This window comes from Electrona antarctica, assembly GCF_951216825.1.
Source record: "Electrona antarctica genome assembly, chromosome: 9".
NCBI classification, from domain to species: Eukaryota; Metazoa; Chordata; class Actinopteri; order Myctophiformes; family Myctophidae; genus Electrona; species Electrona antarctica.
The window spans coordinates 51104308-51119323 of NC_136790.1; the positions used below are offsets into that span (position 1 = coordinate 51104308).

Below are 15016 nucleotides of genomic sequence, written 5' to 3' on the forward strand. Positions count from 1 at the left end.
CAACCTAGTCCCCATATATGGGGGACATGGGGAGAGCAACGGATTTGAACTCATGCTTCCTTCAATGCCTGAGTGTCCAAGTTGCTCCTTTACACCTGACAGGGGGAGTTTCCCTGGTTGGACGTAGCGCGTGGAAGGAACACGTTATTCCAACCAGTTCCTTTCCCCTCAATCAGGCGCCCCGGCTGGCCTGGGGGAGGCAGTTTAGAGACCAGGATTACTGCATGTTTTTGTGAGGGTACCTACCCTAGAGGACATGGGAAGAACATGCAAACTCCACACAGAAAGGCCCTTTCGCCAACCCCGCCTCGGGTATGGGCACTTGATGACGCGGAGGAGGAAACACGCCGCCAGCACCCACAGCGCCCCGAGCGGGAATCGAACCCAGGACCTTCTAGCTGTGAGGCGACAGCACTACCAACCGTGCCACCGTGCCCCCCGGCTTGGCCCCATCTTATCGCTGCTTGCAGGCTGCAGCTATATTTATTAGGGGTTAAGCCCAAAGGGAAAAAGACACCTTATTGTTTTTGTACCGTTTTTTACCTCTTCCGCCATTTTTCGCAGTTGTGGCAGTTCTGTGCTGTCGCTACCAAATTGGTGGAAAGCATATATTGGCAATATGGTATAAAGGCTCATTGCTTTATTGCTTTTATGGCTTGGCCCCGTCTTCTCGCTGCTTGCAGCTATATTTATTGAGCGGCACTAGCTGAGCACGGAATGTGAAGTATGATTATGAGGATATAAGAACGCTGCTCACTTCACACAAGTGTGATAATTATCGAGGGGCGCTAGCTAGTTTTTTTATGTTTTAAAAACGCCATTGACAATGAAGGGAACATTTACATCAACTTGTCTCTAACACAAACATTAAATGCCATTAACAATAAAGAGAATGTAATGGTTTTTTTTGGCACCGTTTGTTTTACATTACCTAATCAACATGAGTTAGACTTTAATGTATTAGCACCCCTCACGTCACACAGGTGTGATTTATATTATTGTGGGCTATAGCGAGTCCATTATTGTTGGGAATGCACTTCTTGAGTAGCGCGCCCACCATTGATTTTTGCCTAACTTTTTGTGTTTGTGTGTACCAAATTTGAGATGGTTTGATTGGCTGAGCACGTAACATGTTATGATCGCAGTGTGTGATGTTTTATTTATCTAATAATCTGTTAATTGGCTACTGGGCTGTGACGTCATGTGGGTCAATACATCATCATTGATAACTAGCGAGCTACTCGAGCCCACACTGTTTCTTCAGGGATAGTATTTCCTAGTTATTAATATTACATTTTTTTCTTGCAAAAGAAAAAGGAAATCAGACCCGTCTGAACTGAGTGGTACTATACTGTACTAGCCCTCCTCCCTGGCCTGTGTGTGTGTGTGTGTGTGTGTGTGTGTCACGGCATCAGGCACAAAATTATTGTTATCGTTTCTTCCCTTGACTCCCTTCGGGAGCGTAGTGTTTGTAAGCATAACCGCACGCAGAAGCCTTGGGATTGAGTCTTAACCGACCACTCCACTCCCTTCGACCTCTTGTTCTGCATGAATAGTGTGGTGGGAGTGGGATCTTATTATATTTATATGGTCACAATGACATTCTCCTCAATTGTTGTCCACTGTTGGCGTGATAGTCACGCCTCTCCTGATCTGACCCCAGCCAATCAGACGCCAATGTTTCTCCACACGGCGACTCAGGGCGATGTTCTCGCCGACCTCCGTGCAGACGGGGTTGGTCAGGACGATCTTGGCCAGGCCGTCCTTGGTGGCGCTCACACGGCCTCCCGTGGACAATGAACCGATGTTCACCATCAGCGTCTCGTTCTTGGTTAGCTTCTGGACCATGGCGGCTTTCTTGTCTCCCTCGATGCGGACACCCAGCAGCCTCCGCAGGATGAAGCAAGAGATCTCCAGCTCGGAGAAGATCTCGGGCAGTGCTCCGACGGCGCCCAGCATCTGACCCACCATACGATCCGCTCGGCACAGCGTCGGGTCGATCTTAGTGCCCACGCCGATGAGGCCCCCCGGCACGGCATACTGCAGGTCGTTGTGCTCGGCAAACAGGGAGACGATCTTGGAGAAGAATGGCTTGCACATCAGCCTCCCTTGCGCGTCTTTGGTCACGATTCCCGGACGCACCTCCACCTCCTGACCCAGCTTGAGCACGCCCTTTATTATGCTGCCTCCGGCGACGCCACCTTTCAGGTCATCTACTTCGCACCCGGGCTTGTTCACGTCAAACGATCTGATGACGATGAGTCTGGGCTCCGAGGTGAAGTCTCTGATTGGCACTGGGATCTTTTTGACGATGTACTCGCACACCACGTCTATGTTGTACTTGAGCTGGGCCGAGAAGGGAATGATGGGGGCGCCCTCGGCCACGGTGCCCTCTATGAACTTGAGGATCTGCGCATACTGCTCCTTGGCCTGGGTCTCCTTCACCAGGTCGATCTTGTTCTGCAGGATCAGAATGTGTTTGAGCTTCATGATCTCGATGGCCTCCAGATGCTCCTGTGTCTGCGGCTGGGGACACGACTCGTTGCCCGAGATCAGCAGGAGGGCCGCGTCCATGACGGCGGCTCCGTTCAACATCGTGGCCATCAGAATGTCGTGACCCGGACAGTCCACGAACGAGACGTGTCTGACCAGCTTGAAGTTGCCCTTCGTGCCGGGGATGTCCGTGGGGAACTCGTCCGGGGTGCTGCTCCCGCACGACCTGTAGCACTCTGGCCTCGGACAGTCGTCCAGCTTGTACACCTTGGAGTTGGCATATCCCAGCTTGATGGTTATGTTCCTCTCTAGTTCGTTCTTAAACCTGACGGTGTGGACGCCGGAGATGGCCTTCACCACCGTGGACTTTCCGTGGGCCACGTGGCCAATGGTTCCGATGTTGATAGTGGGCTGCCTGCTGATGACCTCGGGAGAGAGAGGGGTCAGCTTTGATACATCCAGTTTATTTAAATCCTGTCTGAACAGATGAGGCTGTCCGACCCCGGGTGTCGATCCAGACTTGTTGCCCGCCATGTTGAATTCTGTCTCTCTCTCAATCTATGGTAATCTCTGATATATCTGTTATTGTGCGTCTGGCTTGCTCTGTGTTTCTCTGTGTCTTTCTCTGTGTCGCCATCTCTGTATCCAACGTTGCTAACTCTAAATCAATGCATCTTTCTTTAAACAATTAATTATCAGGCACAAACACGTCGCTCAGCTTCTTATATTGTCTCAAAAGGAGGCATGGTCAAATATGGGCATGGGCATATACTGATGACATCAGTGATCTCCATATATGGACATTGTCTCAAAAGGAGGCATGGTCAAATATGGGCATGGACATATACTGATGACATCAGTGATCTCCATATATGGACACATGTTGTCGGATGGATGTGTGACATGGGTGGCCTGAACCCTCTACTAGGCTGTAATGTTTGAAAACACTAGTGAGCCCTCTGTGCTTGTCCTCCTAAAATAGGCCAACCTAACAGCAAGGGCATCCCACACAACATCAGTATGTAATGTACTTCCTCAAGTGGAGGTTTTATTCAGGCCTGTTCATTGGGTGTATATTTTGTGTAATCTGGACAGCAAACAAACCTCTAAACTGTAACAGACATGGCGCTCGGGTGGGACAGTGGTAAAGTCCATGCCCTGTGGCGCTCGGGTGGGACAGTGGTAAAGTCCATGCCCTGTGGTATAAATTAAAGTCCTTTTTAAGTTTGTAGCTTGTGGCAGTGGCCATGATCGGCCCTCAGCAGCCGTAACTCAACACATGCGCATGATATCCCATAGCTTGTGGCGCTGTAACCATGGTGATGACAGATGCAAGAATCCCATAGCCTGCCCTGAATGCAGAATCTCCGCCGCTGTTTACCATGTTACACAAAAACGCTAAAGTCATGGTCAGGAGGTACACGCACATCCCGGGCTAATTCAACGGGTGCTCGAACAAAAAAGAACAGACTGCAGAAGAAAGAATAAGTCTGCACACCATTTTGAAAGCTCCCCAAACACTTTATTTACCAAGGCGGGGTAAAAAAACACAACGTTTCGGCCTCTGTGGCCTTCGTCAGGTATATTGGATAGCAGCGCATATAGGACAGGTATATATAGAGGTATAAGTAGGCAGACACAATGATAAGCCCTCACACCTGTGGACACAGTCCCTATTTGGGATTGAACTTGACAGAGAATGAAGCCATTAGGCCAGGGGTCGGCAACCTTTTTGACATGAAGTGCCATGTTTTAATTTTCTTGATAGTCAGTGTCAATGTGCCAAAATTTAAAATTTCCAACAGATTTTGTGTAAGACAACCTATATATTTCTTCTTCTTCTTTGGAAATGTGTTCTTTCACATCAAGATAATGATCATTAGATTTATTAACCCAACTATCTCCCAGACTCCCAGAGTTAGGAGTTTGAATGAATATAGAATTATGTGCAATTATGTGCAATTTGTATGTGAGGGGACTTCATTGAACTGACTAAACTTTATTGAATAACTCTCTCACACTTCTCACCCTCTCTTGTGCCAATGTTGCACGGGTGCCTTACGGCCGGGCTCCACCGGGCGCGTCAGCGTCGCGTCAGTGTCGCGTCTCCGTCACCGTCAGGGAATGTTCCCTTTTTAATCAATGAAGGGTGGCTCCACTGCCCGCGTTGCGTTGCGTTGACGGAGACGCGACGCGTGCATTAAAATTGAACCGGTGCGTTTTTTGACGCACACGACGGAGACGCAACGCGTCCGGTGGAGCCCTGGCGTAAGGTTGCCTACCCCTGCATTAGGCTATCCCTGTGTGGCCCCCAGGGGAAGAAATCATACACACATATAGAAACATCAAGAACCCATATCAAAACCCCATCCAAGTGTAGAAAAAGCTCCCTGAGCTATACAGAGAGTAGCCTACAACATTTCTATGTAATAACGTAGTTAAAAACACACTTAAAAAAGACAAGACCAAAAAATATTTACAGGAATGGTTTGATATCGAACTCTTCATTTACGACGCTCCCGATTTCCCCCTCTGGGGGGTTTGTCCACCTTTTCAATGCCCAGATAACGAAACTGGCTAATATTGTGGCCAGCTTGCTAAAAATGTATAGAGCCACAGGGTTACGCTCGTCCCCGCATCTAATATTAGAGCGATGCTCGCTCATGCGGGAACGGAGGGCTCGGTTCGTTTTGCCAACATATCCTAACCCACAGGGACATTTAATGAGATAGATCACATTAGTAGAACTGCATGTAATCACCCCACGGATCTTTAGCGATTCACCACTGTGGGGATGCGTGTATGTCTGACAAAACGTTAATACATAGCTTAGGCCTACATTTTGAAAAAGCTAAAAACAGTCCTGTGCATAGGCTAATTTAGGTCAATGCCCGTGTACAGGTTCAGATAAATTGATTGATCAAGACACTGAGGAGAGAACCCTGATAAACAGGTTTTGAAGATGACAGAGGTTTGCTGAATTATAATACATATCTCTGCTGTCTGGAAGAAACCACCTGACAAAATGTTAATTTTTCAGGAAATGAAAAAAAAACCCCACCCAGCTCAAGTGAACCTAACAAATTTAGTTAGGTGGTTTATTCTGTGTGTTTTAAGTTTATTTCATGGCAGGCAGACCGTCAGACAGACATACAATGATTGCCTAAGATTGCCTTCCAAAGTTTTCAGGAGTAGCCCGTTTTGTACAAAATGCTGCACATGTCCTGCTCATCCAGAATTCTATCCTCAGAGATGCTATGAGTGATCTGGCTCTGCATTTCCTCAACAAACAAACAAAAAAACATGTTTATATTACTCTTAAACATTTTGCCAAACAACTCACACAGTCCTATCCTCCTGGTGGAGACCTGTGCCCAGAAGGGCACTTTTTCTAGTTTCAGTTAGTTTTGTGAACACACAATACAGTTTCAGTTTAGTTATCGTTTTTAGTTAGTTTTAGTTAACTATTATAACCTTGGTGCCAACCCGTGGTGGCATGGTTTCAGCGCGTGTTTCCTTAATTGGTCAGGTAAATCAGGGGTGGGCAACTTTGAAGATGGAGAGGGCCACTATTTCCACACTCAATCCAGAGGGCCACGTTGCATGCATATTACTGTCGTAGCAAAAATAGCTGAGCGTCGCAATGCGATGCGCTTTGAGCTTGTAGATCAGCTTTTTTTTCTATAGGCCTGAAATCCTGAATATTTTTTTGCTATTTTTCAATTGGAATCCAGATTTTTTTAAATTTCAAATGCCTTTAATTAGGCCTATAGTTATGTTAACTTTATGAACTAAGTACAAATGCATTGGACATCAAAAAGACAATAACCTTTTCATACTACTCATTAAGCTACTAAAATAATTAAAGTTATTAAAGTCATGTTTGCACGTTTGGAATTGTAACAGCTGAAATCAATAATATATCAGTATTCCGATATTAACCTGAGGGCCACATTAAGTGAAGGTGGGGGCCGCATGTGGCCCCCGGGCCGCCAGTTGCCCATGTACAGTATGAGATAAATGCAGTGGTGGATAAAGTGCTCACATATTTTACTTATATTAAGTAAAAGTACTATTGTCAGAGAGGCTTACTGTCGGTATCAGCCAGGGTGCGGGAGTCTATTCCCGTTTCAATGCGCTGCAAGAGCAGTGGTTTTCAGGGACGGATTAACCACCACCAGGGCCCGTGGGCTGGTACATTTTACAGGGCCCCCATAGTGCACGTGCGCGCAACATTTTTGTGTTTTTATCATATTTTTTACTTAAATTTAACAAAATCAATGGCCAATGAAGGGCCCCAGGAGCCCTTTTCAGGGCGTCAAACCCAGTACCGCACGGTTCAATTTCCCCGAAGGGCCCCTGAGAGCCAAGGGCCCCTGGGCCATGGCCCCACTGGCCCAATGGCTAATGTGTCCCTGGTGGTTTTCAACCTTTTACCATTATTGTCTCCACCAGGCCGAAGGCATGGTGAGAGAGTATGTTTTGCACTCCGTCCGTGTGTGTGTGTGTGCGTGTGTGCGTCCTTCCTTCCGTCCGTCTGTTACCAGCTAATCTCCGGCACCGTTAACCCGGTCGATGCCAAACTTTGCACACACACTCCCTGGATGCCAACGATGAACCTCTGCCCCGCATTTTCCAGAACGGCCTGTTATAGCGCCACCATGTGGCAGCTTTTCACATTCTTTACCTAAAACTGCACCGATCTGCGTGAAACGTTGCATGCACACTCCCTAGAGACCAAGGACAAACCTTTGACCTGCATTTTCCGCATCTGCCTTTTATAGCGCCACCAGGAGGCCGACTTTTGTAAAACACATTTTTTGATATTACTCCTCCAGATTCTGTCCAAAAATCTCACACATCGTTACACAGTATCTCTATGGTCATGTGCTCAAGTCGGATCGCTCCGATATTTCATATTCCATCCTAATTGGCTATAATTGGCTTTCACAGTTTGCAAGATTGCCCCGTTTTGAACAAAAGCCTCAAATCATGAACGCAGCATGCAATTTACGTGAAATCTTTCACACATTTTCTTACTAGGCTGAGGAATATATCCCACCCTTTTCACATTGGCCTGTTATAGCGCCACCAACAGCTTGATTTTTGCAAAACACATTTTTGGAACAAAATGCCTCAAATCATCCAATTGCCATCAAAGGCAAACATGTTTATATTACTCCTAAACATTTTGCCAAACATCTCACACAGTCCTATCCTCCTGGTGGAGACCTGTGCCCAGAAGGGCACTTTTTCTAGTTTATTCTGCATTTGAGTCCATGCTGTATTGGTGTGGTAGGCCTACTATAGGAGAGACAACAGGCAAACGTTGCTCACAATATCAATTCTTCGACATTCTCTAATTCTGTAGACTTCTTGTAAATTAAGTAATGCAGATGTTTAACAATAATGTAAGTCTTGATATAGCGTAAAATGAAACCAAATGGACCCACAAGGGTCCATTTGGTTTCATTTTAGCCTGGTTTACCAGCTCCCCCTTGAAATCGCATTTTCATTCATTTAGGGCGGAGTCTGAACCCTGCTAATATGCATGGTTGGCTGCAGGATTCAGCGTTGACTAACAACCCCTTCTGAAGGGGTTGTTTGGATTGGATTGGCCAATCAGCGTCACAAAAAAGTGACCAGTCTCCAACCTGATTTTTACTGCAGTGTCAATTGCATGGTCTTCAGTGTTTCCATGGCTTATTGTGCATATTACGTATAGCTTTTTTTCCTTTATTGCTTTTTTTTTTGAGTGGTGCAAACCACTCCAACAACTGGCTTTGTTAGTACCTGTGGGTGTGTGTTTGTGTACCTGTCCCTCAAAATAATGAGCATGGTTACTATGGTCACTGACATTACGTCAGACCACAGCTGATCAGGCTATATAAGACCTTGCACCACTCAGTTCACATGGGTGTGATTTTTTTAATATATATAATTTTTATCCCGCAATTTTGTAACCCATTTTTCACCCCTGTGTCAATTATCGAATGTGATCCTGGGCTCTACACACCCTCCGCCAACCTAGTCCCCATATATGGGGGACATGGGGAGAGCAACGGACTTGTGTCCAAGTTGCTCCTTTACACCTGACAGGGGGGAGTTTCCCTGGTTGGACATGGGAAGGAAGGAAGCGCGTGGGAAGCGCGTGGAAGGAACACTTTATTCCAACCAGTTCCTTTCCCCTCCATCAGGTGCCCCGGGCTGGCCAGGGGGAGGCAGTTTAGAGACCAGGATTACTGCATGTTTTTTGTGAGGGTACCTACCCTAGAGGACACGGGGAGAACATGCAAACTCCACACAGAAAGGCCCTTTCGCCAACCCCGCCTCGGGTATGGGCACTTGATGACGCGGAGGAGGAAACACGCCGCCAGCACCCACAGCGCCCGAGCGGGAATCGAACCCAGGACCTTCTAGCTGTGAGGCGACAGCACTACCAACTGTGCCACCTGCCCCCCGGCTTGGCCCCATCTTATCGCTGCTTGCAGGCTGCAGCTATATTTATTAGGAGTTAAGCCCAAAGGGAAAAAGACACCTTATTGTTTTTGTACCGTTTTTTACTTCTTTATTTTTCGCAGTTGTGGCAGTTCTGTTCTGTCGCTTTCCACCAAATTCTGCAATATTGTATAAAGGCTCATTGCTTTATTGCTTTTATGGCTTGGCCCCGTCTTCTCGCTGCTTGCAGCTATATTTATTGAGCGGCACTAGCTGAGCACGGAATGTGAAGTATGATTATGATGATATAAGAACGCTGCTCACTTCACACAAGTGTGATAATTATCGAGGGGCGCTAGCCCCTCCTATATACAGGTTTAATGTTTTTTTATGTTTTAAAAACGCCATTGACAATGAAGGGAAAATTTACATCAACTTGTCTCTAACACAAACATTAAATGCCATTAACAATAAAGAGAATGTAATGGGTTTTTTTTGGCACCGTTTGTTTTACATCACCATTACATCACCTAATCAACATGAGTTAGACTTTAATGTCACACGGGTGTGATTTATATTATTGTGGGCTATAGCGAGTCCATTATTGTTATCGTAATTATCCCCAGGGCCGTGGGCTGTGATGTCACGTGGGCCAACCAATAGAAAGAAGACAGAGGGAATGCACTTCTCGAGTAGCGCGCCCACCATTGATTTTTGCCCAACCTTTTGTGTGTTTGTGTGTACCAAATTTGAGATGGTTTGATTGGCTGAGCACGTAACATGTTATGATTACAGTGTGTGATGTTTTATTTATCTAATAATCTGTTCATTGGCTACTGGGCTGTGACGTCATGTGGGTCAATACATCATCATTGATTACTAGCGAGCTACTCAAGCCCACACTGTTTCTTCAGGAATAGTATTTCCTAGTTATTATTATTACATTATTTTCTTGCAAAAAAAAAGGAAATCAGACCTGTCTGAACTGAGTGGTGCTGTACTACTGTACTAGCCCTCCTCTCTGGCCTGTGTGTGTGTGTGTGTGTGTGTGTGTGTGTGTGTGTGTGTGTGTGTGTGTGTGTGTGTGTGTGTGTGTGTGTGTGTGTGTGTGTGTGTGTGTGTCTTGTTTACACATTCCGTTGTCACCACGTGTGCGGAATGACATGAGATTGAAAGAAGACAGAGTTTATCTTTTAGTAAGGCTGTGGAAGTATTCACACTATTCTTTTAGGCTGCGCAACAGTGACACTCGGTGGTCAACAAATGCTATTTCCTGTTTCATTCTTGCCTCTCTCACTTCAAGAACGGACAATTAAAGCATTACTCAAGCTGCTTACACTATTCACATAACATATAACGTAGCATGTTTACAGTCTGTCTCTCTGTCACTCGAGCACGTTCACTCTGCTGCCCTGGTGTTACACTCTAACATGTCCGTGCAGAAACACGTAGCCAACTAACAATCATATTGTTACATCCTTTTTCTTTTGTTTTGAAGTGTAAACTCTTATTCAAATAGAAAAATGCAATAACATCAACAACATCACTTAACCGAAAATAATGTCACCTCATCTGTAAGTTCTCAACAACAGACATTAGTAAAAAACTATTTTGTTCATCAACAACTGAAAATAAATCATTCTCTGAGCAAGTTACTGTGAAAAATAACAAATATAAATGTTCCTCACCAAAATACTCAAAGGCAAAAAATTACAAAATATATTGAAATACTTCTCAAAGGCAAATATTACTCCAACCATATTATCAGGTACCAATCACTTTTTTTTCTTCCAAATGCAATATTCATTCAACATGTCAATACACCTTTTCCTTTTCCTTTTTTTTTTTTTTTTAGTCCAAAGTCACAAAAGCCACATCATTGTCCCTGTCCATTTTTTCTATTTTTTCTTAAGTCCACCCAAAGTCATTTGTTATAGCTGCGCATTGGAGTAACATATCTTATATTAAAATTGACTTAGCGCTGGCCAGCGGGCCACGTCGACGTCGTCACGTCACTATGACCATAATAAGAGTTCCCGATGCGTGTTGTCATAACCTCAATGTGGCCTCACGGCATCAGGCACACAATTATTGTTATCGTTTCTTCCCTTGACTCCCTTCGGGAGCGTAGTGTTTGTAAGCATAACCGCACGCAGAAGCCTTGGGATTGAGTCTTAACCGACCACTCCACTCCCTTCGACCTCTTGTTCTGCATGAATAGTGTGGTGGGAGTGGGATCTTATTATATTTATATGGCCACAATGACATTCTCCTCAATTGTTGTCCACTGTTGGCGTGATAGTCACGCCTCTCCTGATCTGACCCCAGCCAATCAGACGCCAATGTTTCTCCACACGGCGACTCAGGGCGATCTTCTCGCCGACCTCCGTGCAGACAGGGTTGGTCAGGACGATCTTGGCCAGGCCGTCCTTGGTGGCACTCACACGGCCTCCCGTGGACAACGAACCGATGTTCACCATCAGCGTCTCGTTCTTGGTTAGCTTCTGGACCTTGGCGGCTTTCTTGTCTCCCTCGATGCGGACCCCCAGCAGCCTCCGCAGGATGAAGCAAGAGATCTCCAGCTCGGAGAAGATCTCGGGCAGTGCTCCGACGGCGCCCAGCATCTGACCCACCATACGATCCGCTCGGCACAGCGTCGGGTCGATCTTAGTGCCCACGCCGATGAGGCCCCCCGGCACGGCATACTGCAGGTCGTTGTGCTCGGCAAACAGGGAGACGATCTTGGAGAAGATCGGCTTGCACATCAGCCTCCCTTGCGCGTCTTTGGTCACGATTCCCGGACGCACCTCCACCTCCTGACCCAGCTTGAGCACGCCCTTTATTATGCTGCCTCCGGCGACGCCACCTTTCAGGTCATCTACATCGCACCCGGGCTTGTTCACGTCAAACGATCTGATGACGATGAGTCTGGGCTCCGAGGTGAAGTCTCTGATTGGCACCGGGATCTTTTTGACGATGTACTCACACACCACGTCTATGTTGTACTTGAGCTGGGCCGAGAAGGGAATGATGGGGGCGCCCTCGGCCACGGTGCCCTCTATGAACTTGAGGATCTGCGCATACTGCTCCTTGGCCTGGGTCTCCTTCACCAGGTCGATCTTGTTCTGCAGGATTAGAATGTGTTTGAGCTTCATGATCTCGATGGCTGCCAGATGCTCCTGTGTCTGCGGCTGGGGACACGACTCGTTGCCCGAGATCAGCAGGAGGGCCGCGTCCATGACGGCGGCTCCGTTCAACATCGTGGCCATCAGAATGTCGTGACCTGGACAGTCCACAAACGAGACGTGTCTGACCAGCTTGAAGTTGCCCTTCGTGCCGGGGATGTCCGTGGGGAACTCGTCCGGGGTGCTGCTCCCGCACGACCTGTAGCACTCTGGCCTCGGACAGTCGTCCAGCTTGTACACCTTGGAGTTGGCATATCCCAGCTTGATGGTTATGTTCCTCTCTAGTTCGTTCTTAAACCTGACGGTGTGGACGCCGGAGATGGCCTTCACCACCGTGGACTTTCCGTGGGCCACGTGGCCAATGGTTCCGATGTTGATAGTGGGCTGCCTGCTGATGACCTCGGGAGAGAGAGGGGTCAGCTTTGATACATCCAGTTTATTTAAATCCTGTCTGAACAGATGAGGCTGTCCGACCCCGGGTGTCGATCCAGACTTGTTGCCCGCCATGTTGAATTCTGTCTCTCTCTCAATCTATGGTAATCTCTGATATATCTGTTATTGTGCGTCTGGCTTGCTCTGTGTTTCTCTGTGTCTTTCTCTGTGTCGCCATCTCTGTATCTAACGTTGCTAACTCTAAATCAATGCATCTTTCTCTAAACAATTAATTATCAGGCACATACACGTCACTCAGCTTCTTATATTGTCTCAAAAGGAGGCATGGTCAAATATGGGCATGGGCATATACTGATGACATCAGTGATCTCCATATATGGACATTGTCTCAAAAGGAGGCATGGTCAAATATGGGCATATACTGATGACATCAGTGATCTTCATATATGGACGGGCTAATTCAACGGGTGCTCGAACAAAAAAGAACAGACTGCAGAAGAAAGAATAAGTCTGCACACCGTTTTGAAAGCTCCCCAAACACTTTATTTACCAAGGCGGGGTAAAAAAACACAACGTTTCGGCCTCTGTGGCCTTCGTCAGGTATATTGGATAGCAGCGCATATAGGACAGGTATATATAGAGGTATAAGTATAGGCAGACACAATGATAAGCACTCACACCTGTGAACACAGTCCCTATTTGGGATTGAACTTGGCTTTGACAGAGAATGAAGCCATTAGGCCAGGGGTCTGCAACCTTTTTGACATGAAGTGCCATGTTTTAATTTTCTTGATAGTCAGTGTCAATGTGCCAAAATTAAAAAATTCCAACTGATTTTGTGTAAGACAACCTATATATTTCTTCTTCTTTGGAAATGTGTTCTTTCACATCAAGATAATGATCATTAGATTTATTAACCCAACTATCTCCCAGACTCCCAGAGTTAGGAGTTTGAATGAATATAGAATTATGTGCAATTTGTATGTGAGGGGACTTCATTGAACTGACTAAACTTTATTGAATAACTCTCTCACACTTCTCACCCTCTCTTGTGCCAATGTTGCACGGGTGCCTACGGTTGCCTACCCCTGCATTAGGCTATCCCTGTGTGGCCACCAGGGGAAGAAATCATACACACATATAGAAACATCAAGAAACCATATCAAAACCCCATCCAAGTGTAGAAAAAGCTCCCTGAGCTATACAGAGAGTAGCCTACAACATGCACTGTCATTTCTATGTAATAGCGTAGTTAAAAACACACTTAAAAAAGACAAGACCAACAAATATTTACAGGAATGGTTTGATATCGAACTCTTCATTTACGACGCTCCTGATTTCCCCCTCTGGGGGGTTTGTCCACCTTTTCAATGCCCAGATAACGAAACTGGCTAATATTGTGGCCAGCTTGCTAAAAATGTATAGAGCCACAGGGTTACGCTCGTCCCTGCATCTAATATTAGAGCGATGCTCGCTCATGCGGGAACGGAGTAGCCTGGCTAATAAGCCAGACTAATATCACACAACACTGTCGCGGTATATTAGTCTGGGCTGGCTCCACTTGGATTTCATTTCCCCGGGGGCGGGTTCAAACATTTTCTCTTTGACGCAATTGGTCAGAGCTACTGTCAGTCAAAAGTCTCAAGCATTGAACGTCACTGTACCAAAGCCCGCCCATATTGCATACCGTGTCCCGATTGGTCCGACCTGTTCTCGGTTGTAGGAAAGAGGCGTGCTACTGAGCCTCGCCAGACCGTAATCCGCTGGTAGGCAATTTTTTTTTGCCAACGGCTGATTCGGTCTGGTTTATTAACCAGGCTAGGAACGGAGGGCTCGGTTAGTTTTGCCAACATATCCTAACCCACAGGGACATTTAATGAGATAGATCACATTAGTAGAACTGCATGTAATCACCCCACGGATCTTTAGCGATTCACCACTGTGGGGATGCGTGTATGTCTGACAAAACACTAATACATAGCTTAGGCCTACATTTTGAAAAAGCTAAAAACAGTCCTGTGCATAGGCTAATTTAGGTCAATGCCCGTGTGCAAGTTCAGATCAATTGATTGATCAAGACACTGAGGAGAGAACCCTGATAAACAGGTTTTGAAGATGACAGAGGTTTGCTGAATTATAATACATATCTCTGCTGTCTGGAAGAAACCACCTGACAAAATGTTAATTTTTCAGGAAATAATAATAAAAAATAAAAAAAACACCCAGTTTAAGTGAACCTAACAAATTTAGTTAGGTGGTTTATTCTGTGTGTTTTAAGTTTATTTCATGGCAGGCAGACCGTCAGACAGACATACTGATTGTTTTATGGAAACAGTTGTTTGTGTTGAATGTGCTAATTGCAAAGAATAATTCACAATAGAGAAAATCTAGGAAATTACTTTGATTGCAAATTGTGTCATTGACAGACTAGAAAGCCTGCAGGCCATAAGAATGCACATTGCACTTGTCTTTTCATTAATGTAAAGTATCATTAATGTTGTCATTGT

General features: G+C 46.0%; 2 protein-coding genes across 2 annotated transcripts; both read right to left on the reverse strand.

The window, feature by feature from the left end:
* Positions 1-1608: 1608 nt before the first annotated feature.
* On the reverse strand, positions 1609-3027 carry LOC306930033 (eukaryotic translation initiation factor 2 subunit 3-like; the record flags this gene model as incomplete). Its single annotated transcript, XM_079510772.1, has 1 exon — positions 1609-3027. One exon carries the CDS (start codon positions 3025-3027, stop codon positions 1609-1611), a length of 1419 nt encoding a protein of 472 aa, XP_079366898.1.
* Positions 3028-11204: 8177 nt separating this feature from the next.
* On the reverse strand, positions 11205-12623 carry LOC306929135 (eukaryotic translation initiation factor 2 subunit 3-like; the record flags this gene model as incomplete). Its single annotated transcript, XM_079509555.1, has 1 exon — positions 11205-12623. One exon carries the CDS (start codon positions 12621-12623, stop codon positions 11205-11207), a length of 1419 nt encoding a protein of 472 aa, XP_079365681.1.
* Positions 12624-15016: the final 2393 nt, after the last annotated feature.